Below are 27,460 nucleotides of genomic sequence, written 5' to 3'. Positions count from 1 at the left end.
TAACCTGCCTTCCTGGGTAATATGGTGGCTACATTCAGTGTTAGGGGAATAGTCCAGTCCACTGCATCCACAATGCTGGGAGCCGGTGTCTGCCATCTATCACTTTGCCTTACGTTTTTCTTCACCTTGCCTACCTTGTAGCTGGGTTTGAGTCTATATATGTGTGTGTATTTGGCAAAGGGACTTTCTCCTGAAGCTTAGACTAGGGTAACCCTGTTGCTGTTTTTCAAATTGCTGCCCTGTGTGACTTCCTAATCCTAGTGTTTTGTTGATGCTTAGCATATCTCTCCAAGGAGCTTAAGGCAGCATGTATGGTTCTTCCCTTTTATCTTTGCAAACAGCCTTGTGTGGTAGGTAAGGTTGAGAGATTGTGGCTGGCTTAAGGACACCCAGTGAGAGGAAGGGGCGGCGGACATGGACCTCCCCAGTCCTTGTCCAAAACTCTGTGACACTGTGCCACTTTGGCTCACTTCTCAGGCCTGTTTGCAGTTGTGTGGGTTCAGTCAGTGTCATCTGTGGGGGGGTTTCTGGCAAATTTCGTCCTCCCCATGCCTTTGGGGTACTGTTGACCCCTGCTACCATTTGTGGTATTGTTAAGGGAAGGGAGTGATTTGTCTATTACATGAAAATAAACAACATATTGAGCAATATCCAACTAAATTAGATCTGCTAGTGCAGGCATAGGCAAACCCGGCCCTCCAGATGCTTTGGGACTACAACTCCCATCATCCCTGACCACTGGTCCTGTTAGCTAGGGACGCTGGGAGTTGTAGTCCCAAAACATCTGGAGGGCCGAGTTTGCCTATGCCTGCACTCGTGCAAGGATTTCCACATGTGCAACAGAACTTCTCCCATCCCTGTGCCCTCTCCAAATCTATCGCAGGGTTAGTGGAAGCCCCGTAACATATTTAGGGGAATGTGTAGAGAAGAGAGGGAGAAGTTCCGTGGCACAAGTGGAAATACATGGGCTAGCAGATCTACTTACTTAGATGTTGCCCACAGTCTTTTCATCTGTTATTTCCCCCACAAAATGGACAGAATAGGTTCTGAGTTAAATATCAAAAACATTGAACATCAGGTTTTGAGTTTACTTTTATCCCGAGAGTGAGTGTTTTGGGGTTTTTGTTTTTTTGCCTTCTCAGTCATTCCAGTTAGGGGTAGAATTGATCCCCAAAGCCATAAAAATTAAAGCATAGATTGCTCCCTAAATTAAGGAGTGAGTGTCCTGCAACACCCACATTTAAGGAATACCTGGAATAAGGAGTTGTGGGAGACTAGCTGACTTCCACACGCCCCATACTTTTGGAGTGTGTTTGTCCCTACCTGATGGCACAGAACTAAACTGCACCAGGCTGTTGGCCTGTACTGCTGGTAGTAATGTGACCCTAAAACCTGATACTGCTCAAAATTCCTTCGGCAGCATTCTAGTAGAATTTTATTTTATTATTTTTAGTGGTCTTCAAAGGCAGCCCCATGTAAAAGTGTGTGACAGCAATCCAATATCAATGGGTACTACTAGTGTATGCTTGACTTTGGACTGCTGAAGCGGAGCAGAATCACTTATGGCCAGAGCCACTACATGGACCATCCAGGATCAAAACTGAGGCCTGGAGCACCCTCAAATATTGAAGCTGATTTTTAAAGGGGAGTTCAGCCCTGTCCTGATCAAGCCCCAGGACCACTAGGCTTCCTTGTCCTGGCTGTGTTTCACCTTGTTTGCCCACATCCAGCCTTCCAGTGGTTTCTGCAAAACAGGTTTGGTTCCCCGCTGTCCATAGTTCTGGCTGCTGTGTTCCATGGGAATGAATAAAATAACAAGGATACTGTAAGGGAACAGAACTCTGCCCATCGACATGTTCTTTTTCTGAAGAGGCTTGGGGCTGCTCACACAGCCCGTGGTGCTCAGTGCTCAAGACACCTTGGTATTACCCTGTCCACCCATGCCAAGGCCTGGACCCCCTAGAAAAGCACCACAGCTGTGTTTTAATTCCGGGGATTTGTTACAAAGTCATCTGTTCGCAGAAGCATTGCAGTTGGGGGCATCTCCTTGCTCTGTTTGGGTCATTTGCCAGCTGTGTGCTTAATAGGACGTGCAGCCTTTCCGCTAATGGTGATGAAATTGATGCCGTTGATGAGATGGGGGCAGGAAAGTACAAAGCTTGTGCCGAGGAGCAGTTCCCATGGGGGGGGGGGTTGGTCTTTTATCACAGCTACTTTATGCGCACACCGCTCTGTCATCAGAGCCTTTGAGCTCTGCTCTGTCTTGCCCCCTCTTCCCACCTTTGGGAACAGGCTTGGCTGCGAGCGGCTTCCGCCATTAGACAGGCATAGATTGGCACTTGGTTGGCAATAGTGGCCTGTGCTCATTGGGGGAGGGGGGGAAACAACACTTCTCCATATTAACCCTCCCCCCTCAAAATATGCCCTACATTTGCATGCCTCTCGGTCAGCGTCCGATTCACAAAACATTCTCTCCTGGAAGAGGCGTGTCCGCGTGTGGTGTAGTGGTGAGAGCGTTTGAACTTGGTGCTTCAAAGCCAAAAGGCAAATCCGCCACATGCCCACTCAGCCACAAAGCTCACTGGTCAGTGTGTCTCAGCCTAGCCTGCTTCACAGAGCTGTGGTGGGGATTAAGGGAGACCCTCTGCTGCCCTGGAGGCAGGGGTAGAATACGATACATGGAGAGATACTGGTAGAGGCTGGTGGAAGTGGTCTGAGCAGAGGAAGTAGACATTCGGAGAGAGCACCTCATGTGCATTGTGGGAGGAGATGTAATTAGGGAAGAGGCCTGGTCTGTGGCTGAATGCATGGAGCATTTTCCCCACCACTTGCCGATGTGCTGTAGCCTCCTAGCGTTGGCACAACTGATCCGGAGACTGTTGTCATGAACTGAAATTGCTTGACGCCTCTCCTTGCCTCCAAGCTCCGGCTCACTGGCTGTTTCTCCACTTTCTACAGATCCCAAAGAACTGGGGTGCTGTCGTGTTTGGCGTCTGAGATCCAGCACCCCCTCCTGCCTTGCCAACATCCCCAATGCGACCATGGGAACTGGCAGTGAATAGGCGGCCTCCTTCTGTCCCCTTTGACCAGCGACGATTCTCAGGGGGAAGCTGTGACAGCCCAGCACACCTCAGGAGAAGGTACGACTCTTCCTCTCTTTCACTGTGCAGATCACCTGGAGGTTTCTTAGGGCAAGCGCTGGAAAAGCCGGAGTCTCCCTGTATGTAAGCGGATAGCGAAAGTGGTCCCCTGTAATTTCCAAAAGGTTCCTTATGCAATTCTGAAAGCAAAAGTGCAACCCATATTAATGTAAGCCAACATTTTCTGGAGTATATTTGCTTTACCCGCCAGCTCCCATCTTCCTCTCATATGAAGTTAAATGAGAAGAAAACCTTGCACTGTCCATCTGGTGTTATCCCGTTAACACGCACAGCTTGTTTACATGCAAGGTGTTTGTGTAGGTATCTGAACAAAATTAATCCAGATACTGCCTGAGCAAACTTAAAGCTTTGCTCTCATCCAGAGTCCTGGTAGCCATTGTGTTGCAATGCACATCCAGGATGCAGGTGCAGAAGGAAAGACTTGGGGTGACCAGGATTACCAGCGGAAAGGTGTTGAAGCATCAGTTGAAAGGCCTCCATAGCAAACCTGTGTTTTAATGATTTTAGGATTCATTTACTTGCCTTATACTAAGCTAGCTTTGCTCCAGATGCTGGGAACCTGCCATGTTTGGGAGGCTCTTTGAAATGTGACACTTTAACCTATTCTCATCTCCCCCAATATTTCTGATCTCCAACTCCCATCAGGCTCAGCCACTCTGGACATTATCCAGAGGACCACAGGTTCCCCAGCCCTGCCTGAGACACTAGGAAGAACAGATTCACTTTGTATGCTGAAGGGTTTGGTTAAACCACAGTCCTGGAAAGAATTCAGCAATGATAATAAAATAAAATATATTTAGATTCTATCTTATCTCTTAGCTATCCGCTCAAAGGAACCCACTCAAAGTCTTTGTTCCGTGTTATGTCTCTGTATTCAGTGTTATGACTGAACTTGTGTCCTAGTTTTTTGCTGCACCAACGGTTGCTCCCTTGTGTTGCTGTTCTGGCCTAACCCTGCTATATAAAAAAAAAATACAATAAAATGGGTGAATTTGTAGCTGAGAGCTCAGCGCAGATAATTGGCTGGCCCCTGGGGTCACCCCTCTATATTTCTCTCCCCACAACTGGCTCCACAGCCCTTCTTCCCGGCACCACTGGGGCCGACGCGAGCGACCTCTGCAAACTCTCCTAGCCCAGGATGAGAACTACTTGCACCCGGCTTTTTTCCAGCAGCCACACACCCCTGTAGATGAGCACCCGGCGTACGTTCTGGCCAATACGCCACCACGAATGCTTCACCCGGCTGCACACTCACCCCACCAGCATCCATTCATGGTGGATCTCCATGAGCAGGTAAGGACCGTGCCTGGGGAGGGGTGGGGGGTAGATGGCTCAGAACTCTGCGGATTCCAAGGGCTGGAATCTTGTCCCACCAATGGAGAAACTGTGGCTGGGATTTGCCTAGATCCCAAGCTGACCAAGACCAGCAGACCTGGTCAGGGCAAGCACATCTGCTCCCTTCACTTTTCTGCCACTGAAGTGGAAGGCTGTTCTGTGTTGGATATGCTCCGTTTTTGTCAATGGAGATGGGCACAGCTGTATCCAGGCCAGTAGAGTGCCTGGCAGCGGGTGCCCACTCCCAACAGTATTCAGCAAAAAGCTGGCACCTTCCTTGCTAGCCTGAGCACAGAGAAACAGCATCTTTCTGCATCAGGGTACCTCACCTGTGTCCTCCCATCTGTTGGTGGCCTGCAGCTCCCATCAACCTTGGCCAATGCTGGCTGGGACTGCTGAGAGTTTGGAGGGCTACAGCTTAGCTACTCCTGCTCTCCATGTTGCTCTCCACCAGAACTTCCATTTCCTGACTGACAAAGCAACCAAACCCAAGGACATGAACGTTCTGTCATATTGAAGTTTGATTTTGTACCATGTGCTGCTTTTGGCTGTAAGATCCAAAATAGGTTGGACTGGTGTGTCTAGCAAATACGGAGTGCAAGTCCCTGCAATGGGATTCCTGCAGACCTCCCACAAAACAAAACTTCAGTGGCTGTGGAAGACTTTTTTACAGGCCATTTGCTGGGGGGGGGGGGGGATGACACAATAGCACTGTTCTCCCTTCCATTCTATCTATATCTAACATATATCTGAAAACCACCCATCACAAGCAAAATAGGTGGGCTAAGGATCGAACACCCCAACTTGGGACCCTTTTCAGCTGGTGGAACAATGTGATGACACATCTTCTAGTGAAAGAAGGAAGGACGCCTTCAGGTGCACAGACTGAACCCAATGCTTTTTCAAATAACAAATCCTTCTCCACATCGCACTGTGCAATATAAAAATAAAATAAAATTACATTGCTAACCATCTGCAAAATAAAATGAAAATAAAACTCAGGATATTGTTTTCATCAAAGGCAATAAACTAACTGTAGATCTGTCCCCTGGTGTGAGGGTTATGTCTCAGTTTGGGAGCTCGCCCAACCTTTTGGGAGACCAGAGGGTCAAAAATGCCAGTTTTCTGTGCATGTCGCATATCCCATAATGAGGGACTTGGAAACAGGAGAAGTAAACCACTTAGGATAAGTCGTAAACAGAATGTATATATTTCAGGGCACAAAATAGTAATTGATGAAATGCAATTGAAAGTATGTGGACGAGCATTCAAGATCTAACTATTTCTTAAAAGAAGCTCAGAAGGATTCCAGACGCTTGATGGGTAGTTGGGTCACTAGATTCACCTCAGGGAATTTTCACCGAGAGTCAGTTTGAATGCAGAGCTTTAGAAATTCATATATTGTGCAGAGTCCTGCAGCTTCCCGGTAGGAGATGAAATGAGCTAGTCATAGGTTCAAATATTAATTCTGTGACCTACAGAAAGTTTTGCCCTCACACCCCGAGAGCCATAATGGGAAAGCTTCTTCAAGGGAGAAGCTGCAAGTGTCTGTCAGCTGCAGTGCTGGTTCCTAGAGGAAGCTAAGTACTATATAACTCATCTTTGATCTCCAGAACTTACACATAGCAGCCTGGAAAGTGTTCTTTCAGAGAGCGTGTTATCCCAACTCTTAAATTCTTGGACTTCCTTGTACATTAAGCCCACAACTTCTGTGGGGGTTATGTTACAGCGATCACGCCTAAAATCAAAATTGCATATGGTCAAAATACATTGGGTTCAATGGCAGGTGGGATTGCCAAAGCCATTTTTCTCACAACTCTGCCTCCATTTCAATTTTTTTAATTATTTTTTTGCCACGTGTGTAGAATGTGCACAAGTTAAATGCACATAAGTTGTGGGTTTGCTGTAGATTTGGAATGCTAATCTTATGAATTGTATTTCATCAATTTCTACTTTGTGGTTATCTGAATCTTGTATCATTCTTTGGCATACTTTAGCCGTGGGTGGTGGTGGTGGCAGTGGCAGGCGAGGGGTTATCTAAGGCAGATTGAACATCCCCATGTGAGGAGGTGTGACTTTTGATTCTGCCGCTGCTGCTCTCTTTCCTCCAGGTGCATCAGGGAGCCATCCCTCTCTCCTACACGGTAACCACAGTAACCACACAAGGCTTCCCCATTCACACCGGCCAGCACATCCCAGGTTGCAGTGCGCAGCAGCTCCCAGCATGCTCAGTGATGTTCAGCGGACAGCACTACCCACTCTGCTGCCTCCCACCCCCCGTGAGTCTCTTGGTATGGGGAGAGAGCAGTGAAGGTTAAATGTATTGTTCTCTGATTTGCCATGAGCGGGGTATTGCACCACTTCTCTGTTTGGGTTTGATACCTGATCAGCCGGGCTGGTTTTGTTACCTATAAAAAGAGGCTAGGATATATTGACATTCTGCTTAAGGCCTGTAGGTTTCCTGCCAATCTTAGAGGAGAGGATATAGCCTGCTGCTCACGGGATTCTCCCCACCCTGTTCTGTAGCCAGACCGACGTCAGCTGCCTTTGAAGTTGGTTGTAGGGACGCGGGTGGCGCTGTGGGTAAAACCTCAGTGCCTAGGACTTGCTGATCGCAAGGTCGGCGGTTCGAATCCCCACGGCGGGGTGAGCTCCCGTCGTTTGGTCCCAGCTCCTGCCCACCTGGCAGTTCAAAAGCACCCCTAAGTGCAAGTAGATAAATAGGTACCGCTTTATAGCGGGAAAGTAAACGGCGTTTCCGTGTGCGGCGCTGGTGCTGGCTCACCAGCTGCAGCTTCGTCACACTGGCCACTTGACCCGGAAGTGTCTCTGGACAGCGCTGGCTCCCGGCCTCTTGAGCGAGATGAGTGCGCAACCCCAGAGTCGGACACGACTGGCCTGTACAGGCAGGGGTACCTTTACCTTTACCTAGCCTTCTCATGGTGACTCTTAATGGTGACTCTCTACCTTCCCTCCCTCCCTCTCTCCCTTCTTATAGCTGATCCAGGCCTGTGCCATGCAGCAGCTCCCTGTCTCCTACCAAACGTTCCCACCGCTCATTTCCAGCGACCATTACATCCTGCACCCTCCACCGCCTGTGCCGCCACACCAGCCTCCACACATGGCTCCCCTCAGCCAGTTTGTCCCACTCCAGCCCCAGCACCCTCGCATGGTAAGTTGTTTTGGGGTGGCAGGCGGGTGGGCTTGGTGGAGGGAAGGGAGGGATGTCTGGATCCTATCCCCACTCCATGCTCTCAGCTCTGTTCTTCTGAGGGATATCAAAGCTGGTGTGATCTCAGTTCTCCAGCGTAGCATACGGTTTGAAGACTTGGGTTTCAGTCTTCAAAGGAGGTCTCTTGCCGTTGTAACAAGAGAGAACTGTACCTGGTTTCCAATGGTCATCAGAGGTAGGTAGGCAATGCTAGAAACTCACATGTATAAGCTAGGTGCCAAATGGCTCCTTAAACCAAGGTTTCATTTGCCAAAACAGAACATCTGGTTGCCATTTTGGGGCAAGACTGCTCCAAAGTCTTCTTTCCCCCCACAAACAATGGGCTGACTGTAATTGATTAGCAGTTAAGCATCTGAGTAGTTCAGATGACAACCTTGAGTTAAGTTAAGAGCTTTGAGAACTTAAAGAAGAAAAGTCGCTTGATCCAGGGACAGTCCGTATACATATTGGCCTATGCCGACCTCCTTTTCTTAATGGTATCTGCTCCTGCTCAGGCTACACAGAACAAGCATTTTGGTTCCTGAAATTCATGTTGATTGTACTTGTTTGTAAGTGGCTGGAAGCCAGGTTCAAAATGTGCCTGGCTAATTTCGAACACTGAAGGTCGGTTGTCTGTGTGGTGGATGGGTCTCCTTTTCACTGTATCCAATGTACCACAGTCAGTTGACTAGAATCCTGTCTGGCTCAGGCTAGCTGCAAAGCCAAGCCTGGGCTGCACACATCAGCAGGCATGAAGTGACCTTGCTCAGTATGTACCATGTAGGACAGTGTGGAGTGACGGTACTTAGTGCCTCTGTGGCAGCAGTTCCATCCATAAGTCACATCTGTTGTGACTAGGTGGAACAAGGAAGGGGGTTCTGCATAAAGAGATTGGGGTAAGGAGCGGTCCCTCGCTGCCACTGATCACCTGGGGCAGATTGGACCCTGGCACTGCAACCAGATGGCTGGGTGGTCGCCTGCTCTTGATGCGGTTATGCTGCCCCTGAAGGAGCAGGTTCATAGCTTGGGCGTATTCCTGGATCCTTTGCTGTCGCTCGAGGCTCAGGTCACCTCAGTGGTCCAGAGTGCCTTCCATCAGCTTCGGCTGGTGCCTCAGCTATGCCCCTATCTGGACAGGGATAGCCTAACTACTGTTGCCTATGCTCTGGTAACCTCAAGGTTAGATTACTGCAATGTGTTATACATAAGGCTGCCTCTGAAGATGGTTTGGAAACTTCAGCTAGTGAAGAATTCAGCGGACATGTTGCTCACTGGAGCAAGATGGTTTGAGCATATTAAACTGATCTTGGTCCGACTGCACTGGCTACCAGTTAGTTTCCGGGTCCAATTCAAAGTGCCGGTTTTGACCTATAAAGCCTTAAATGGTTCAGAACTTCAGTATCTCAAGGGCCGCCTTTCTACCTGGACCCTGAGGTCATCTTCTGAGGCCCGCTTTTGTGTGCCTCCTCCTCGAGAGGTCCTGGCTCCCCATCTGTGGAATGCTCTCCCCAAGCAAGTTCACCTGGCGCCTTCATTACACACCTTTAGGCACCAAGCAAAATGGTTCCTTTTTAACCAGGCCTTTGATTGACATTCTCTGCCCTTTTTAAAGGTGAGGTTTTTTGTTTGTTTTTTGAGGGGGGGGTTATTGGGTTGCTGTTTTTATTTTGATTATGTATTTTGTGGTATTGATTATGATTTGTGGTATTGATTTATATTGATTACGTATTTTGTGGTATTTTGTGGTTTTTTATATTTTGATTTGATTCTGTGAACCGCCCTGAGACCTCCAGTTATAGGGAAGTATATGAATTCAATAAATAAGAATAAAAATATTAGCATGCACATTTTTCTTGAAGTATTTATGATTTGCATTTCCATTTTTAATAAGAATGCTCAAGGTGATGTATGTTTGAAATAATACATTGCTATAAACTGTTCAGTGTCCAGAATGCCTTACATCACAATTCTATCCTCCCAACATGCAATACAATGATCCTGTGAGGCTGGCTGTTAATCTTCCTATTTTTTAAGTGGGTAACTGAAGTTGAGGCAGCAACCCCCAGAACTAACCAGTGAGCCCTGAGCTGAGCGGGGCTGGCCAGAACTTCTTCAGGGCATTGGAAACTTGAGGTCTGTTACCTGTCTGGCCTTCTGATATGTTTGGCAGATTTAATGCCGATCAGATGAATCCATACAAACTTATATGAGCCCTACATGTGTTGGGATAGATTTTTACAGGCTACACTGTTACGCACACACTCCCGCCCTGGGTGACTTCTGTACCCTTCCTATATTTTCTGCCTGTATAATTTGGGTTCCATCCTTCAGCGTCTTCTCTTTGAAGAGGAAGCAAGGAAAGGAGGGTGACTAAATGAAATGGAGATGACAGATTTGGAGCAACAGTTCCCAGCGATGCTACTAGTTAGGAGGAGTATGGGACTCTGTGCACTACGCACTGTGCTTTTTCATGTACTGTAGTCAGCATTAGGAACTTGCTGCCAGAGGGAGCAGTGCCAAGGATTTAGTATTGGTCTAAAAGAGCAGGCATCGTTATGAAAGAGGGTCTGTGGCAGTAATAGTAGGGCTTAGTGGTTTGAGCGAGTCTGGTGTACACTACAAAAGTAGGGATTTGATTTAGGGTTTTGGATGGGGCAGTAGTCATCTTAAAATTACAATAGGATGCTGCCCTCAGTCCTTGTAGCCCAGTGTTGTCTACACGCTCACTGCCAGCAGCTTTCTCGGGTTCCAAAAGGGCCTCTTTTCCCCACACTCCCTGGAGATGCTAGGGGGCCACACTGGGCTCTTGAAAGCATAGCCTGTGTTCTGCCACTGAGCTGTGGACTTTCTCCCAGTGTCCAATCAATCAATCAATCAATCAGTCATTTTATTCGTATGCTACCTTTCCAAAGTTAAATCCATGCTTAAGGTGGCTTTCAACATACCAAAAATTACATAGCTACAGACATAGATAAATAGTAATAAACAATAAACATGACATCAAAAATACACAACCAAATTGGAACAATGGTCACATAAATCATAAGATCCAAAATGAAGTTACAGAACATTAACACCAGTGACTCCCTGTGCAACAAACCCTCTCAAACAACACCGCAGCCCAAGAGTGTTCTGCAGCCTCAGCTTTTTGTAGCTGGAGTCCATCAAGGCTCCACTTGCCTAGGCCTGGTAGGAAAAGGCCTGCAGGACAGGGAGCAGGTCTTCCAGGACTTGAATCAAGATACAGAATCCTGGACAAAATCTTGTTGCGTGGGGGAAAAAAGGCAAAAATAGGGTGCTTCTCCCCACCCTCACCCTTGCTCTGTCTTTGGGAAGGAGGTGTGGGGCTCTGGCAAGGTCCTAGAGCTCTCCCACCTCCTTCCCAAAGCTTAGCGCCTCACTTATCCAGCTTTGGGAAGGCAGTGCAAGGGCAGGGGAAGGGGGTTCCTATGTTGCTGAGGGCTGCCAGAAAGGCCTTGAGGGCTGCCCATTGGACTACCCTGTTCTGTACTATCCTGAGTAAGAATGGCAGCATTTCTAACTCTCTGGGAGTATTTGGGAGCTGTTGCTAGTTAGCCCTGTATGTTGTCTGCTTTCTCCTCAGCCACTGCAAAGGATAGACAATGAGGTGGAGCTCCGGGGTGAACAGCACTCTATCGGAGGCTTCTCCTATTCTCCTTCCCACCATACTCCTGCACTGTCTCCCTCCGTGCCGCTACATTACCTTCCACACACCCATGACCCACTGCACCAGGAACTGCCCTTTGGCGTGGTGAGTGTTCTGGGATCATAGTAATGAGGCCTCAAGCACTGGACCCCCTGAGGGGGAAAGGGCCTCTTAAAGAGGGTCCTTCGTTTGCTCAGGAATAATGGGACTCTGTGCTTTAGCAGGGTTGACCATCTGATGACCCTTTGTACACCGTGAGGTGCAAAATGAGTGACCAGGGGTCAGGGTCTTTCTCCAGAGTTGGCTAGCCCTTTTCAGTAGCCTCTGTAGGTGGGTAGATGCCCTTTCACGAAAGGATGACTCTTCACAGTTTGGGAGCTTTCCTTTTGCTTTTGCAGCTCTTAACTCCCCCACTCGTGTAGGAAATACTTGTGCATGTGTGTGCCGTTGTTCCGTGGGGATACAGACAACCTGTATAAGGTGGCTTTGAAGATCTGCAGTGATTGATAATGTTTCATGCTGCAGAATTCATCCTTTCTTGGTGCAGAATGTTTCTGTTTTCCTAGCTGCAGATTTTTATTTGTGTCCTGTTTGGTATGGGGAATATACTGCCTAGGGATTAGTCAGCACCATCTCAGTACGCATCAAACTGACTCACCTCCCGGTGTTTCCAACAGCCATATCCACACATGATGCCCCGGCGACTGAACACCCAGCGATACAGATTGCAGCAGCCACTGCCGCCTCCGCCCCCACCACCGCCTCCATACTACCCAAGCTTCCTGCCATACTTCCTGTGAGTATCCATGGATCAAACAGAGGGAGGAAGTGCTGCATGAGGAAGGAACCTCCCCTTTGCTGCTGGGGTCTAGGGCTGAGGGCCTTGCCTTTCTTTCAGCGTGGCCCCTCGGTGGGAATATGGACTTGCCTCCTTTTCCTACCCATGTACTCATTCGAAACGCAAGGTTGGTTTCTGCCTTGGTTTGTGTGCCTGTGCGATTTTCTGCTCCTGTTGACTACTCCCCTCTGCCTTTGAACTTCAGATCAATGCTTCCTGTGTCACCGACAGCTGTGGGGCCTACAATAAGTTTGGACTTGGATGTGGATGATGTGGAGATGGAAAACTATGAGGTGGGTTGGCCTCCCTCTCCCTAGGGGGCATTGGAATGGCGGGAAGGCTCTAGAGCAGCTGGTTAGTGGTGCCCTCAGTGCATGGTGGAACTTGGCTTAGCCAGCTCTCTCAGGAAGATGGTAGGGTTTGCTGTGTGATGGGGTCAAGTGGCAGCAGTGCTAGGAGAAGGAACCGTCCTGTGGTGAATGTACTGCTGAAAGAGCGGGTTTCGGGGGGTGTAGGAGGAAGCCTGATTGGAGCCCAGAAGGAAGCTGATCAGCTGTGTATGTATGTTCTTTTTTTTTATTTTCCACTAGGCATTACTGAACCTGGCCGAGAGGCTAGGAGAGGCCAAACCCCGGGGACTCACCAAAGCAGACATTGAACACCTTCCGTCCTACCGCTTCAACCCAGAAAGCCATCAGTCGGAGCAGACCTTGTAAGTGTTGGGAGAGAGGTCCTTCAGTGAAGTCCTGGATGGGGAATAAAAGGCAGCACAGCTGAATTTGGAAGGAATTGGGATAGCGGGCATGAGTGTTTCAGTTCTCGTGTGTGTGTGTGTGTGTGTGTGTAAAAGAGAGAGGGGGGATGATGGTGGTGTAACTAGTACTAGATACACAGGATTTAGAACACAGGTGGTCATTGCCACTTTATGTGAGTGGCAGCAGGGAGTTCTGGCTGTCTCCTGCTCTTATTGCAGGGACCCAATCTTTAGTTGTCCATTTCCTACCAGTTAGGGAGTTTCCTTCGGCATCATTTTGCAAACTGTTGTAAGTCTCTCTGAGCAATGCAACTGCAGTGAAAGGGTGGAACATAAACAAATCTAGGGTGATACCCGACTAAGTCATAGTATGAGTGGATCCACTGGAAGAAGTGGACTTCAGCCTATTGATTTCCGTTGGGCTGCTCTGAGTATGACTTAGTGGGATGTCACATTAATAAATAAAATAATTCATGTTGACTCTCCTATGGAACGAGAAATAAATAGCTTGAGTTGTAAGCCTGTTGTTGATCTACGCTTGCCCCTTTTTTTTATTATTATTTAACCTTAAAATGTGTTGTGGGGAGGGGGTTGCACTCACCCTTTTTTCTTTCTTTTCTTTCTGGATATATGTACAGACTTCCAAACCAAATCCAACTCATGAGCAACAGGTTCTTCCTGTTTCCAGGGCAAGCGAGCTGTGCAGAGGCTGATTGACTGGTCCTTGTGACCTTCCTGTCTATTCTTTTTATTTCATTATATCCCACCTTTCTCATAGTGCAGGACCCAGGGCAGCTCACAATATGCATTAAAAAAAGAATAACAGCTAATAAAACACCTCAGTCGGTTATAAATCATATTTAGAAAGTTCCCATATCAAAAACACCGAATCGAAACAACTTAAAACAATTTAAAAACACAAGAGGAGAAGAATATATACAATCCTGATTTGCAAGTATTGCTTTGACCTTCTGCTAATCAAAGGCCCCTTTCATTCAGAGTGGTCTTTGAAGTATGAAAAAATAATAGATTGGTGTGGTGGTGGTGGGGTTAATAAAAAAGGGGACCAATTAAATATTTAAATGAATAACCATGAGAAATGCCTGAGAGTAGGAAAGACTATTCAAAAACCCCAACCCCTGCTCAAAGCAGGGAGGTCTTGGCTAAAATCTGCACTGATTGTGGTTGCTCATTGGGGCAAGACACTTTGAGCATATTAGACCGATCCTGGCCCAACAGCACTGGCTGCCAATTAGTTTCCCAATTCAAAGTGTTGGTTCTGACCTATAAAGCCTTAAATGGCTCAGGACTGCAGTATTTCAAGGACCGGCTCTACCCATATGAACTGCTCCAGACTCTGCAATCATAATCTGAGGCTCTTTCTCATGTGCTTCCCCCACAAGAGGCCCAGAGGGTAGCAACACAAGAACAGGCCTTTTCTGCAGTGGCTCCCTGTTTGTGAAATTCTCTCCCCAGGGAGGCTCTCTTGGTGCCTTCATTACACATCTTTAGGTGCTGGGTGAACATGTTTCTCTTCAGCCAAGCGTTTGGCTGTTCTATGGCTTTCTACATGTGTTTGTAGAAGGAAGGTTATTGGTTTGTTTTTATTTTATTATACATTTTGTTTTTGTTTTTCTGTTGGGATATTTGGATGAAGGGCGGTATGTTGTTGTTGTTTAGTCGTGTCCAACTCTTTGTGACCCCATGGACCAGAGCACACCAGGCACTCCTGTCTTCCACTGCCTCCCGCAGTTTGGTCAAACTCATGCTGGTAGCTTCGAGAACACTGTCCAACCATCTTGTCCTCTGTCGTCCCCTTCTCCTTGTGCCCTCCATCTTTCCCAACATCAGGGTCCTTTCCAGGGATTCTTCTCTTCTCATGAGGTGGCCAAAGTATTGGAGCCTCAGCTGTCCTTCCAGTGAGCATTCAGGGCTGATTTCCTTAAGAATGGATAGGTTTGATCTTCTTGCAGTCCATGGGACTCTCAAGAGTCTCCTCCAGCACCATAACTCAAAAGCATCAATTCTTCGGCGATCAGCCTTCTTTATGGTCCAGCTCTCACTTCCATACATCACTACTGAGAAAACCATAGCTTTAACTATACGGACCTTTGTTGGCAGGGTGATGACTCTGCTTTTTAAGATGCTGTCTAGGTTTGTCATTGCTTTTCTCCCAAGAAGAAGGCGTCTTTTAATTTCGTGACCGCTGTCACCATCTGCAGTGATCATGGAACCCAAGAAAGTAAAATCTCTCACTGCCTCCATTTCTTCCCCTTCTATTTGCCAGGAGGTGATGGGACCAGTGGCCATGATCTTCGTTTTTTTGATGTTGAGCTTCAGACCATATTTTGCACTCTCCTCTTTCACCCTCATTAAAAGGTTCTTTAATTCCTCCTCAGTTTCTGCCATCAAGGTTGTTTCATCAGCATATCTGAGGTTGTTGATATTTCTTCCGGCAATCTTAATTCTGGTTTGGGATTCATCAAGTCCAGCCTTTCGCATGATGAATTCTGCATATAAGTTAAATAAGCAGGGAGACAATATACAGCCTTGTTGTACTCCTTTCCCAATTTTGAACCAATCAGTTGTTCCATATCCAGTTCTAACTGTAGCTTCTTGTCCCGCATAGAGATTTCTCAGGATGAGGTGATCAGGCACTCCCATTTCTTTCAGAACTTGCCATAGTTTGCTGTGGTCGACATAGTCAAATGCTTTTGTGTAGTCAATGAAGCAGAAGAAGATGTTTTTCTGGAACTTGAAGGGTGGTATACTACTACTCATAATAATATGCAGCTGAAGGTGAGGAGGAACTGAACTCTCACCCAGTCACTGGTGTTTTTTGCGTTTTTTTAAGTCTGCTTTTGAAGGGGCAGTACATCTGTCTACCTTTAGGATTAGAAGGGCTTCTTGAGGAGTGAGTTCAGATTGTACCCGAGCAGATCGGTGAATTGTCAGTGGAAGACAACAACCCTTACTGATATGTACAATCAAGTTGAGCGGTGAAATCCTTTTCCTAGCATGATCATGCAGTGTCACCTGGAAGTATGTATTGGGCACCTAAATAAGATTCTGCTGGAAACAGTGGGAGGCACTACTCCCAAAGAGTGGGAGGTCTGAAGCTCAGTGGCAGAGCCTCTACTTCCTAGACAGATGGTCATGGGTCCTCAGCATCTCCAGGTGGGTCTGAGAGAGAATCCTGCCTGAAACCCTGGACAGCATCTGCCCATCACTGTAGATCTGACTCAGCATGAGGCAACTTCCTATGGGCCTGCAGAGAATCTTGCCCCTGTGTGGGGAAACTGGACCATGTGGTGCTTGAAGACAGTGGATAGCTATTGGTGTGCTGCTCCTTTGTCGTTCTTCTGACACTTCACTGACTGGGTCCTTCTCCCTCCCTTCCCCAGGTGTGTTGTGTGCTTCAGCGACTTCGAAGTCAGGCAGCTGCTGCGAGTTCTGCCCTGCAACCACGAGTTCCACGCTAAGTGCATCGACAAATGGTTAAAGGTAACATCTGCTGCTCTTGCTTTATCACTGGGGAACCATTGCATTAAGAGATTATTCTGTCCGGGATGCTGCGGCTTAATCGGCAAGGAGCATATTCGGAAGCGCATAATCATCAAGTGGGGGGCGGGCATACAGGGGGGAACGGGCCTCTGTGCAAGCGATCTGAGAGATCCAGAGCTTTGGAATCAGCTTTGACAGCACTCTCTACTGGCTGTTGATTGCAACTGCACCGTGAAGGGGAAGGGGACTCGTGCGGGATGGATCTAGGGACTTTGCAGGAGCGGCAGGGCTCTTCCTGGCCATGGAAATCTCCCCTGCAGTTCTGGGGAAGTTTTGCACCCCTCTGGAGCAGTTTTTCCGGAGGACATGCAGAGGGAAGAGTGACTTGGAAAAAGTCACCTCCGCCCCCTTCTGTCAGCAGGAGTGAAATCTGGGATTCAACCACTGCTTCTAATCTCCATTCAACATTGTGGGTAAATTGCAGGCAAATCCTTTAAGTAGAGACTCTGACTTTTATTATGTGCAAATGCAATGACTGTTCAATGATTTTTGTGCACCTGTAAGGCGACTCAGAATCCTAATTTAAATACAGGAGTGGGGGAAATCCTTAATAATAATAATAATCACCCCACGCATCTGGCTGGGTTGCCCCAGCCACTCTGAGCGGCTTCGAAACTCATATAAAAACATAATAAAGCATCAAACACTTAAAACCTCCTGATACAGGGCTGCCTTCAGAAGTCTTCTGAAAGTTGTATAGTTATCTCCTTGACTTCTGACGGGAGGATGTTCCAGAGGGTGGGTGCCACTTCCGAGAAGTCCCTCTGCCTGGTTCTCTGTAACTTCACTTCTCATAGTGAGGGAACTGCCAGAAGGCCCTCAGAGCTGGACCTTGGTGTCCAGGCTGAATGATGGGGGTGAAGACGCTCCTTCAGGTATGCAGTGCCTTAAACTTAAGAAAAGGTCTAGTGGATCAGACAGTGGGTCCTTTGAGTTTAGCATTCTGTTTCCAGCAGTGGTCTGCCAGATACCCCTAGAAAGCCCTCAAATGGGGTGCAAAAGAAAGTGCCTTTTCCCCCCCTTTCCCTTAGTATTCAGAGGCATGCCTAGAGATTCTGTTGAACCATCACACGCAATTAGCCATTGATATACTTATTTTCCATTAATTTTGTCCCGTGCCCTTTTGAAGTCACCTAGGCCACAGCCACATCTTGTGACTCCGCAATTCTGTAAATTTCACTTGTTAACTTCTCACCTTTTGCAGCCTTATGAGACCCTTTTTGAGAAAGTGACCAAAATGGTGCATAGTATTCCAAATGTGGCCATACCACTGCCATTACTTGACTTGACTTATATTGAATCTCATTCATAATTTTATTGGGAGTTTGTGGGTTTCCACCATCTTAAATAATCTGTTGTCAACTACAAACTTGGCCATTTTATTTCTCAGCTGAGTCCAGATTATTCATGAACAAATTACCGTATTTTTCGCTCTATAACACGCACCTGACCATAACACGCACATCGTTTTTAGAGGAGGAAAACAAGGGAAAAAACATTCTGAATGAAACAGTGGATGTATCATTTTTGTGCTACATGCTGTGGCCACAGACATGTGATCTGATGGTGAATTTGGGGTGACCCAATGCAAAAATCCTGAGAATCCCTGTGGATCCATGCTTTGTAACCATGTTTTTGCACCATTGCAGCCCCAGGCAACAGTGGGTGCGTGATTTTTGGGGGGCAGACTGTAGCCATGGACATGCTATGTGCTCTGATGGTGAATTTGGGCTGACCCAATGCAAAGATCCTGAGGATCCATGTGGATCCATGTTTTGTAACCACGTTTTTGCACCATTGCAGCCCCAGGCAACAGTGGGTGCGTGATTTTTGGGGGGCAGGCTGTAGCCATGGACATGCTATGTGATCTGATGGTGAATTTGGGCTGACCCAATGCAAAGATCCTGAGGATCCATGTGGATCCATGCTTTTTAACCACATTTTAAGTGGGGAGGGAAGGAAAAACACAGAAGGGACAAGGAGCAGGAGAGGGGTGTGCAGAGAAGCAGCTGGCTAAGAATGCAGGAGAGGGGTAAGGAGGAAAGGAAGGCAAAAGTTTTCCCTCACCTACCCACCCAAGCCAGCCAGCTCACGCTCTCTCTCTCTCTCTCTCTCCCTCCTGCATGTTTTCAGCTTTCCCCTCTGCTTGCCCGGAGGGGAGGGGCTTTCCCTGCTCTTTGTTCCGTTTGAGCAAACACAGCAAGGAAACAGAGATAGGTGGGCAGTAAGACCCTGAGGCAGAATGCCGGAAAGCAGCCGCTTCCTCTTTTCAAGTTTCCCTTCTAGGAGACGCGCAATTTGATTTTTGTCTGCTTTTTTTTGCCTCCCCTCGCACCACTTGGCTCCAGGGACCACACATTCGCTCAATAACACACACAGACATTTCCCCTTCCTTTTTAGGAGAAAAAATCTGCGTGTTATAGAAGGAAAAATACGGTAAGTAACATTGGTCTCAGTGCAAATCCTAGGAGCACTCCATATCTTGTCTCTGTTTTGCAACCTTCTTGTTTATTCCTGCTGTCAGCCTCCTGCTTTTTACCTAGCTTCTGATCCAAAGGAAATTATGTTAGAAGGAAAGAATTGGACTGGAGGGCTTCTGGAAGAGGAGGTTCGCTCTTAACTACCTTGTTCCCCTAGAGCAGGGATGGAGAACCTCAGATTTGTGGGACCAAATTCAGCCAACCAGCCCTCATGATTCCCCCTTTGACCACGCCCTCTCCCCAAGCCATGCCTTTCGCCAGCTTTTTTTTCCAACCAGGTGCTTTTTGCCTGGTTGGAATGCATCCTTGCATTAGGATAATGCCTCTTGTCACCCTGGATGGAGAGATCTGTGTAGGAACACCTGAGTTTTGGAAGGCCAGAATGTAGCCTGCTGTACAAAGGTGAGAATTGCATCTGTTGCTCTGGCCACTTTTGCCTTTGGCTCGGCCCACGGCTGGCATGTGGCCCTTGGAAGGATGCTCATGAAGGCATGGGGTCCTTGGGGCCCAAAAAGGTTCTCCACCTGTGTCCGAGATAGAGCCCAGTTTCTTGTCCTTGCTGGTTGATACCTTGAGACGTCCATTCCTTCATTCATTAGATGTTCATCCTGTAGTTTAGGAGAGAGTGTCAAACCTACAACGAGCAACAGGTCTCAGATAAATGGATACAGGCTGCTGCTGCTGATTCTTAAGCGGAAACGTTTCCTAGTGGATGTGGTTGACCTTAAAGCCACGTCCCTCTTTCCTGATTCTGCCCTTGGTCATTGCAGGCAAACCGCACATGCCCAATCTGCCGGGCAGATGCCTCAGAAGTGCACCGGGAGGCTGAGTGAGGCTCGTCAACGCACTGCTGCACAAATTCACTCCAGGATACGGACCTTGGCCCAGGGGCTTGGCCCAGCCTGTACACTTAAGCCTCTGGGGACTCTCCTGGGATGTGGTGAGAATATAAGCAATGTATGACACCCCCCTACCCTTACCCCTCCGTGGCATGGACTGGGCCTGGTGGCAGAGCCAGCTCCGCGGTGTCACGCTTCGCTAGGGGGAGGCCTCCCCATGTGCTCCGCACTCCAAAGAGACTCCATCCTTGCGCCATTTTACTCTCCAGGTGATCTTGCATTCCTTTCGTTTTGGTTCTCCTTTCCTTGTTTGGGTTTTGTTGTGGCTGTCTGACCCAGGTATTTTTAGTCCCCCTCCCACCCCCACTTCTGGCGCCACCAGATCGGGGCCTTCAGAAGCAGAGCAGCTCAAAGATGGGGGAGGAAGTGCCTGCTTCAATCCCACCCCCCAACCACTTGCCCCCCAAAGCATAGTGTTGTCGCGTGGCAGGCAGTGGAAGTGGTTGGTTGCAGCACTGATGAGGGGGGGCCCAAAGCCTTCCTCGGAACCATTTGGGGTTGCCCACACACAAATCATGGCCCAGGGCTGCCTCTTCTGGCTTTTCCTTACACACACACACACCCCATCTTGCCCTTCCTACACGCCGGAGATGCTGGGCGGCATTCAGGGCTCCGTAGCAGGGTGGTGGTGGTGGAGCGAAACAGGCCTGCGCAAGGCCCAGCAATATCCCATCCCACTCAGCTCCCCTTCTCATTGCAGAGGGGCATGTGGAGACCCATTTCCCCCTCAAAAGACGTGGAGGAAAGCATGAGTTGAGTGAGTGAGAATCCTCGTGGTGAAGCAGCTGGCTCTGCTTCATACATTTGTAAGGTGGAGGCTCTCTTCGCGAGGCCTGTCTTCAGAATCATGTTCTCTAGCTAGAGCTGACAATTACTTCTCTTCCCTTCTGCACCTCAGTTGTTTTCCTTGGGGTCCCCTTTCTTTCTCAGCACCCATCTCCATGAAATCCACACACCCCTTCCAAAAAATAAAAATAAAAATCAGGTTCCTGCCACTGTTTCCCCCATATCTCAGGGGAGGGCATGTGTGTCTCTTTGCCTCCCTCTCTCCCTGTTTTCCTTCTTCAGGGAAGAGGGAGATGCTCAGCCGACTGAAGCAGAAGCCTTTAGTCCCACTGTAAATCCTGCCCGCTTTTCTGTGCTGACCCCAGGCTAAGCCCCTGAAAGCTGCCGGGGCCGCTGCGAAGCTCTCTGCAGTAGGATCCTGGGCAGCGAGCAGATGGGGAATTATTTATTCATCTTGTTGTTGTCTACCCTTGCACTAGCTATCATGGAGAAAAGCCCATCTGGCGAAAACCGCTCCTCCCTCCAAGATGCACTGCTGCATCAGCTTTCTTTCCTTTCTGCGTAGGACCAGGCAGACGTCTCCATTCCCTTTTCCACTCGCTCGACCATTTCTCCTCCTCCTTCCCCCTTCCTGGGGTCCCCAAGTGAAGTTTGGCCCTCCTACTGCCACCCCCAACGGAGTGCTGTTTTCCCCCCTGCATGGCCTGATGCTTGTGCTGTGGGTCAGGCACCGTGGGGTGGGGTGGGGTGGGCTGTTTCGCCATGACGAGCATACATGCGAGTTGTGTGCCTTCCTGTCTCTCTCTGCGCGTGCGTGTGTGCGTGTGTTGCGTGCGTGCGTGCACACACACTAATCCTACCTAAAAAAAAGCACCTGCTGGTTTGAAGCAAGAAAGCAACCGACCTGCCACCCTGTTACAGAAACCTGTGATCGTTTTAAAAAATATTATATTAAAAAAAAATAAAAGTTGTTTTGCATGATTATACCATGGAGCCGAGAGAGAGAGAAGCCCTCGCCATGTAGTTGGTTTGTGTTCGGAAGCCTGGCAAGAAGGACTCGGAGAGGACGATGAAACCTAATGTAAATGTTCACAAATTATGCATGCATGTTATGACCAGCTTGGAACTTGGTATTGGCTAACTCTCTAGCCAGCTGTGGGGGTGATGGGGTGGGGGGGTTAAAGAGGGAGTTCTTTGTGCTCAGCTGATTACTGCCATGCACTGTACTGCACATGTCCGCAACGCCTCACAAGGACCGTCAACGCTTTTCAGGGCATTTCTCCCTCCCCTTCCCCCCTACCCCACCCCCTCCAGATTAGAGATGGGTTTGAAACCTGGTTGGGCCAAGAGGAGTCAGCTGTGGGAGGGGGGGCACATACAGGACTGAACCTCGAGGTAGGCTTGCAAGGGTCAGTGTTGGCAGGCGGCGGGGGGAGCGGTTAGTAGCAGCCTCAGAAAGGAGGCTGTGGGCTGTGGGGTGTTTTGTTAGGTGCATCTTCTCTTTCACGGTGCTGCAGAGGTGGGTGAAGTTGCACCCACTGACATGCTCCTTGCTCTGCCATCGCCCCCTTTCCTCTCTGCATCTTTTCCCGGCACATGAACCTTGTCCCTGTGTCAGCTAGTGGGATGTGTCTGGCAAGTGTGGCTCCGTCAGAATTCAACTTCCTCCACCGTCCACAAGGTGGAGCTCTCTTTCCCCCCTGCATATTCTCCATCTTCTCCCTAGCTGGGTTCATTGATTCCTGCTGCCTTTAATTGTCAGCTTATACCAACCCCCTTTTGGAATGGATGGCAGCAGATGAGAGCGGGCCATGCTTTTCCTGCTCATCCAGCATCCCTGGGCCTACTGGAGCCTCTTCCCACAAAACTACCCCCCCCCCCCAAATTCCCATTCTCCCAGCCACACAAATGCCGGAGGGGCACTCATGAGCGGAGCGGGTGGAACAAACCATGGGCCCATTACTCAGATTGGTCTGGGCCAGCCTTGGAGCAGTGTTTGTGAAGGAAAGCTAGATTCTTCCAACCTGGCTCTTTTCTGTGGGGTGTTCCGAGCTCAGGTGGTGGTGGCCTCTCTTAAAACAGTGGGCAGGAGCAGTCTAGCTGTCTGCGTTGTTGTTTTCCTGAGCCCACTGGCTCTCAGCAATACTTACCTCTGAAGCAGGGGAAAGTTTTTTTAGGTGTAGCTGGGGCCACCAGGCCTTTTGCCATTGGTGCTTGCAGCTAATCTCTCCCCCCACCCCGACCCCAGATGCTGGGGTTCTTGAGCCACTTGAATTCAGGAAGTCCTCTGGGGAACTAGGAGGTTGGGGATCTGAGAACCTGCTTTTGTTTTGTCTCGTGGACCTTTTATTCCGTTACCAGTCCAGGGATGATCTTCAAAGTCCTGCAGAAAGACGCCAAGCCACACAGACAGGATGTAGCAAGGTGCATTTTCTGCTTAACTACAGCTGGGTAGCAATCTCTTGTTTTGGCAGGAGCAACTAGATCAGTCAGTTAGGAACCTGTTGAGCTCTGGGCAGGCCGGAGCTTTCTTTTTAATCACCCGAATTTGTGATGAATTGAATGTTTTTTTTAAGTCCCCACCTGGCTCAGCCCCTTCTTTGCACTTTGGCTGATAATGCAGGTTAAAACGGCAAAGTCATTTGGATCAGGTCAAATAATTTAAATCTCTTCCTTCTCAGCCCACTTTTCCAGAGGGTTAGAACAGCCACAGTCGGACATCTAAGCCAGGTCTTGGCCCATGCGCCTGCGTGCGCGCACACAAAGGAATGGGCCACTTGCCATATAAACTGCACAGACACCAGCAGCCCCTTTTGAGTACCTGTCCTTCTGTGACCACTCAGTTCTCCCCTCTCCCTCACATGTCAAGCCAGTGCCTTGTGTCAGACCCACCTCCTCCGCTCTCCGCCCCGGCCCCAGCCTTTCTCCTCGTTTCACAGCTTTTTTAAAGAAGGAAAAACAATAACAACTTATTTCACGCGACACAAATAACCAAAGGTCTTTACTGTATATAAAAACCACAGGTGTTTCTATATTTATAGCCAATCAGAATAGTGCCGGTGCCCATCTGTTTTAAAAACGCTCTCTTCTCCTCCCTGCCTGCTATCTCGGGGTTTTTTTTCCCCCATGCCCCCCAGAAAGATGACTTGGGGTTGGGGAGGGTAGAAAAGCCTTACGGTTCTTCTGGTGGCGACTCGAAAGCTCACAAGCTCGTGTGCTGCAGAATTTATTCCAATGAGCAGCTAAAAATTATCATTTTAAAACAAAAAACAACAAAAAAATTACTAAAACATTTATTTAGGATGTTTGTGATTGCTGATTGCGCTGTAGATGCCACTGTTTACCAATGATTTCCTGTGGTGGGATAGTGGACTGTTTACTGTTCTTTTTTACCAGTCCCGTGCCCTCCAGAGGGATAGCTCAGCTTCACCCTACAAGGAGAGGAGCCTCCCTGTAGGGCACCAGGGCATTTGTTCTGTGTTAGAAAGTTTATATATATATATATATTATATATATATTATAAATATATATATATAATTTTTTTTTGCTCTGTTACTTGCACATTTTACAGTTACCTCATTTTTCCCATGTATGTATTTGAAAAAAAGGCTAATATATAGAGAAGAAAAAAAGGTTCTTAAATCTCTAAAAAAGTGTTTGTTTTTTTTCCATTCCATTGGAATCATATTGGTTTTTAGCATTTAACATAACTAGTATGTTGTATTATATATATGTGTATTATACTGATTGAAATTTTTAACAGATTTGTACTTTTTTTAAAATGAAAGTTGCTAGTTCTGCTTGACCAAGTAGTGCAATCATTATTTTTTTTAATGTTGTGGCTGATTTTGAGAGGGATATTCACTAATAAATGTATGATGTATACCAACGAGGGCAGGCCAGTCTCTTCTCTTGGTGGAGGCAGTGCTCTCAGGAAGGTGGTGGTTGTCTGTCTTCTAAAACTAGTATTAGAGGTATCCTGACCCTCCTCCAAGGAGCGACGAATGGCATCCTCACCCCCCCACCCCCCAATTTTTGAACTGAGTTAGGATGGGATACTTCGTAAAATGGAGCAATGGTTTGAAATGCGGTTTCTCACATCCAAAAGAGCCATGGCCTAGACCCCAGCTCACATTCTTATCAAAAAGTAGTCACAAGGATAAAATGCTGTAAAGAAAATATGCATTAATTTGCTTTATGCTCTTATCAGTGCCACAGTAAAATATAAAAAAGTGAATGTGCTGTGAAGGCACATGAATTTTCCCTCGCCAGCTTCAGAGAAGTTACTGTGCCCCTGAAACATTAACTTCAGCATCCATCTTAACTTTGGTTATGGAACAATGACACAACCTTTTTAAGTTGCAGCATGTTTAGCATTCCCACCAGCTTCTCGGTGATTGATGTGGGAGTGTCACCCCTTGCTTTCAACTAATGCAGCATCTATGATGTGTGGGTTGTGGTTCCTATCTGCTGCAGCTCCGTGACACAAGGAACCAAGCACAAGCTAAGAAGTGGAATGTTAGCATTTTAAAAATATACTATCTACTCTGCCACCAGTGATACCTGGAGCAACTTGCTCTCGGCAAACAAAGTAAGTGTTTTCCAATGCCCATGGTAGTTTGCAGATTTGCTTTCAGTGTGTCAGTGGTTTGTTAAATATCATGGTTAGCACTTGTGTGTTTTTTTGTTTTAAAAAGCATGACTGATGTTTGGACAAATTCACAGAGAGGTCTACCAGTGGTTAAGTAGTGATTACTGCTTTTGGAGACCTCCAGATTCAAAGCATGAGACTCCTTGTAGACTTTCTGGAGACGTCTGCTTAGCCATTGTGGGAAACAGAGTGCAACAAGGTGAGCTACTATTCAGTTTGTTTTTAAAGCTAAAGATGCTACATTAAGGACTCTCCATGTTTCACTCAAACTCCAAATAACTGGAGGTGGTGGCTAGAGAAAATGTTTTTTCTCCATTGGTCATAACACTAGAACTTGTGGACATTCAATGAAGCTGAATATTGGAAAATTCAGGACGGATAAAAGAAGGGTTTCCTTATACTGCACATAGTTAAAACTGTGGAACTTACTCCCACAGGAGGCAGGAATGGCCAGCAACTTGGGATGGCTTTAAAGAAAGGTTTAGACAAATTATGGATTAAGCTATCAATGGCTGCTTGCAACAATGGCGATGTTCTGCCTCCATGGACAGAGGCATTAATGCTTTTGGCTGGAAACTGCAGGATGGGAGTGTGCTCTTGTCCTGCTCATGGTTTTCTCCACAGGCATCTGATTGGCCACTGTAAGAGCAGGATAGAAGGCTAGATGGGGCATTGGTCATCAGTGGCAGTTCTTGCATTTGCTGCCCACTGGATAAATTTTTGATTAAGCCATTCACTCTAACTCCCAAGATCTTTCTTGGTTGGCCACTGCCAGCTCAGTAGGATTTGCATCTCCTGCCCACCTACATTGTGTCACACTTGCTTACGTGATACGATGCTTGTTGGATCACCCATATCCGCACATTCAAAAAACTCTTGTATCGCAAGAGTCTTTATTGAACTGTGACTTGATTTTCTTCCTTTGCTTGGAGTGTGTATGGGCTGGAAGCTTTCTGTTAGAAAATAGCAAGTGGTCAAACCAAAATGAACCTACCTAACCTTTACATCCTGCGTTCACTCCAGCACTATTAACTCATTCCAGTTTGGAAAAAAGCAATACTAGTGTAAAAGCTGTAAATTTTCAGTGCAAATCACATCTTTTAACACTAGTGCCCACTAGAGCATCTGGCAGATGATTTGCCTTTTCCCCCAAATCATATTTGCTCATGCTCTAATTTTGCTAATAAGATAACTAATTAGTATTAAGTTATGCAATGCAGCATGTTTAAAATGAATTGAGCGACTGCAAGATTCACAAATAAAGTAGGGGTTGGGGTGAGTTATGCACATCATTCATTATGGGGTGTGAAAGTATTCTCACGTTTTTGCTTTCTACAGAAATGGCATCAATCTACACTCACTGCTGTGCTTTCTCTTTATGATAAAGGCCCAAAAGGCATTCAGATGCTCTAGAGAAGAGGGCCAGGGCTATGCTTCAGTCTGTTCTATCCAAGAATTTCACATGCTAACTACTTTAAGGCATAAAGCCAAAAGCTGAGAAATTATCTGAATTTTTGGGAGTAGCGAGAATTCTTTAGGCAGGGAATACCATCAGATGAATTAGTACCTATGAAAAAATATGTGTAAGAACAGAGCACACACAAGGTTCACCTTGAACCTGTATTCCCACAGAAAGACTGTTCTTTTCATCTCCCTTTTATAATCCTTACTTAGCTTTCTTGATTCATATAGTAAGGAGGACAGAAGAATTAGTATTCTTCTGCTTCTGATCCAATCAATCAAAAAAAGAGAAGGGAAGCTAAGTCTGGCAAATAAGAGTAATACTGTATTTCATGAGTCCAGCTCGGATTCGAAATGATGCTCATTCGCAGGAGGCAATATTTTCTGCAGTATATACAGTAGCAAGTGGAGGCTCCTCCATCACAAGGAAACAGAAAAGAGCCCAGCGAGTTCCATGAGCAAGTCTGTGCTCTCAACTTCCATACGCCTAAGAAAATTACACAACTGAGAGACTCCTTGTTAGCTGGAAAGACTTCAGAAGGCAGCTTTCCTGACCTCATGAACATCCCATTGCACTAAAGGGCAACAGGACTGAATCTGCCTTAATACAGGCAACAGCTGCAGTTATTAAGAGAGGCCTGCATCTGTAAAAT

The 27,460-nt window shown here is 47.4% G+C and overlaps 1 protein-coding gene across 2 annotated transcripts; it reads left to right on the top strand.

Moving 5' to 3' along the window:
- The first annotated feature begins 2,961 nt into the window (after positions 1–2,961).
- RNF44 (ring finger protein 44) lies at positions 2,962–22,573 on the top strand. Of its 2 annotated transcripts, XR_013836519.1 has the most exons (11): positions 2,962–3,140; positions 4,238–4,454; positions 6,608–6,775; positions 7,495–7,668; positions 11,312–11,479; positions 12,052–12,170; positions 12,418–12,505; positions 12,803–12,924; positions 16,371–16,470; positions 19,781–19,950; positions 21,175–22,573. XR_013836519.1 is itself a non-coding variant. In XM_079968295.1 (10 exons), exons 1-10 carry the CDS (start codon positions 3,034–3,036, stop codon positions 19,841–19,843), a joined length of 1,326 nt encoding a protein of 441 aa, XP_079824421.1. In that variant the 5' UTR covers positions 2,962–3,033; the 3' UTR covers positions 19,844–22,573. The 2 variants fall into 2 exon arrangements, 1 of the variants encoding a protein (XP_079824421.1); XM_079968295.1 differs by having other exon boundaries at positions 19,781–22,573.
- Positions 22,574–27,460: the final 4,887 nt, after the last annotated feature.

Source organism: Podarcis cretensis, assembly GCF_951804945.1.
Source record: "Podarcis cretensis genome assembly, chromosome: 2".
Taxonomy (NCBI): Eukaryota; Metazoa; Chordata; class Lepidosauria; order Squamata; family Lacertidae; genus Podarcis; species Podarcis cretensis.
The sequence above is the reverse complement of the archived record's forward strand: the minus strand, read 5'-3'. Positions and strand labels throughout refer to the sequence as shown.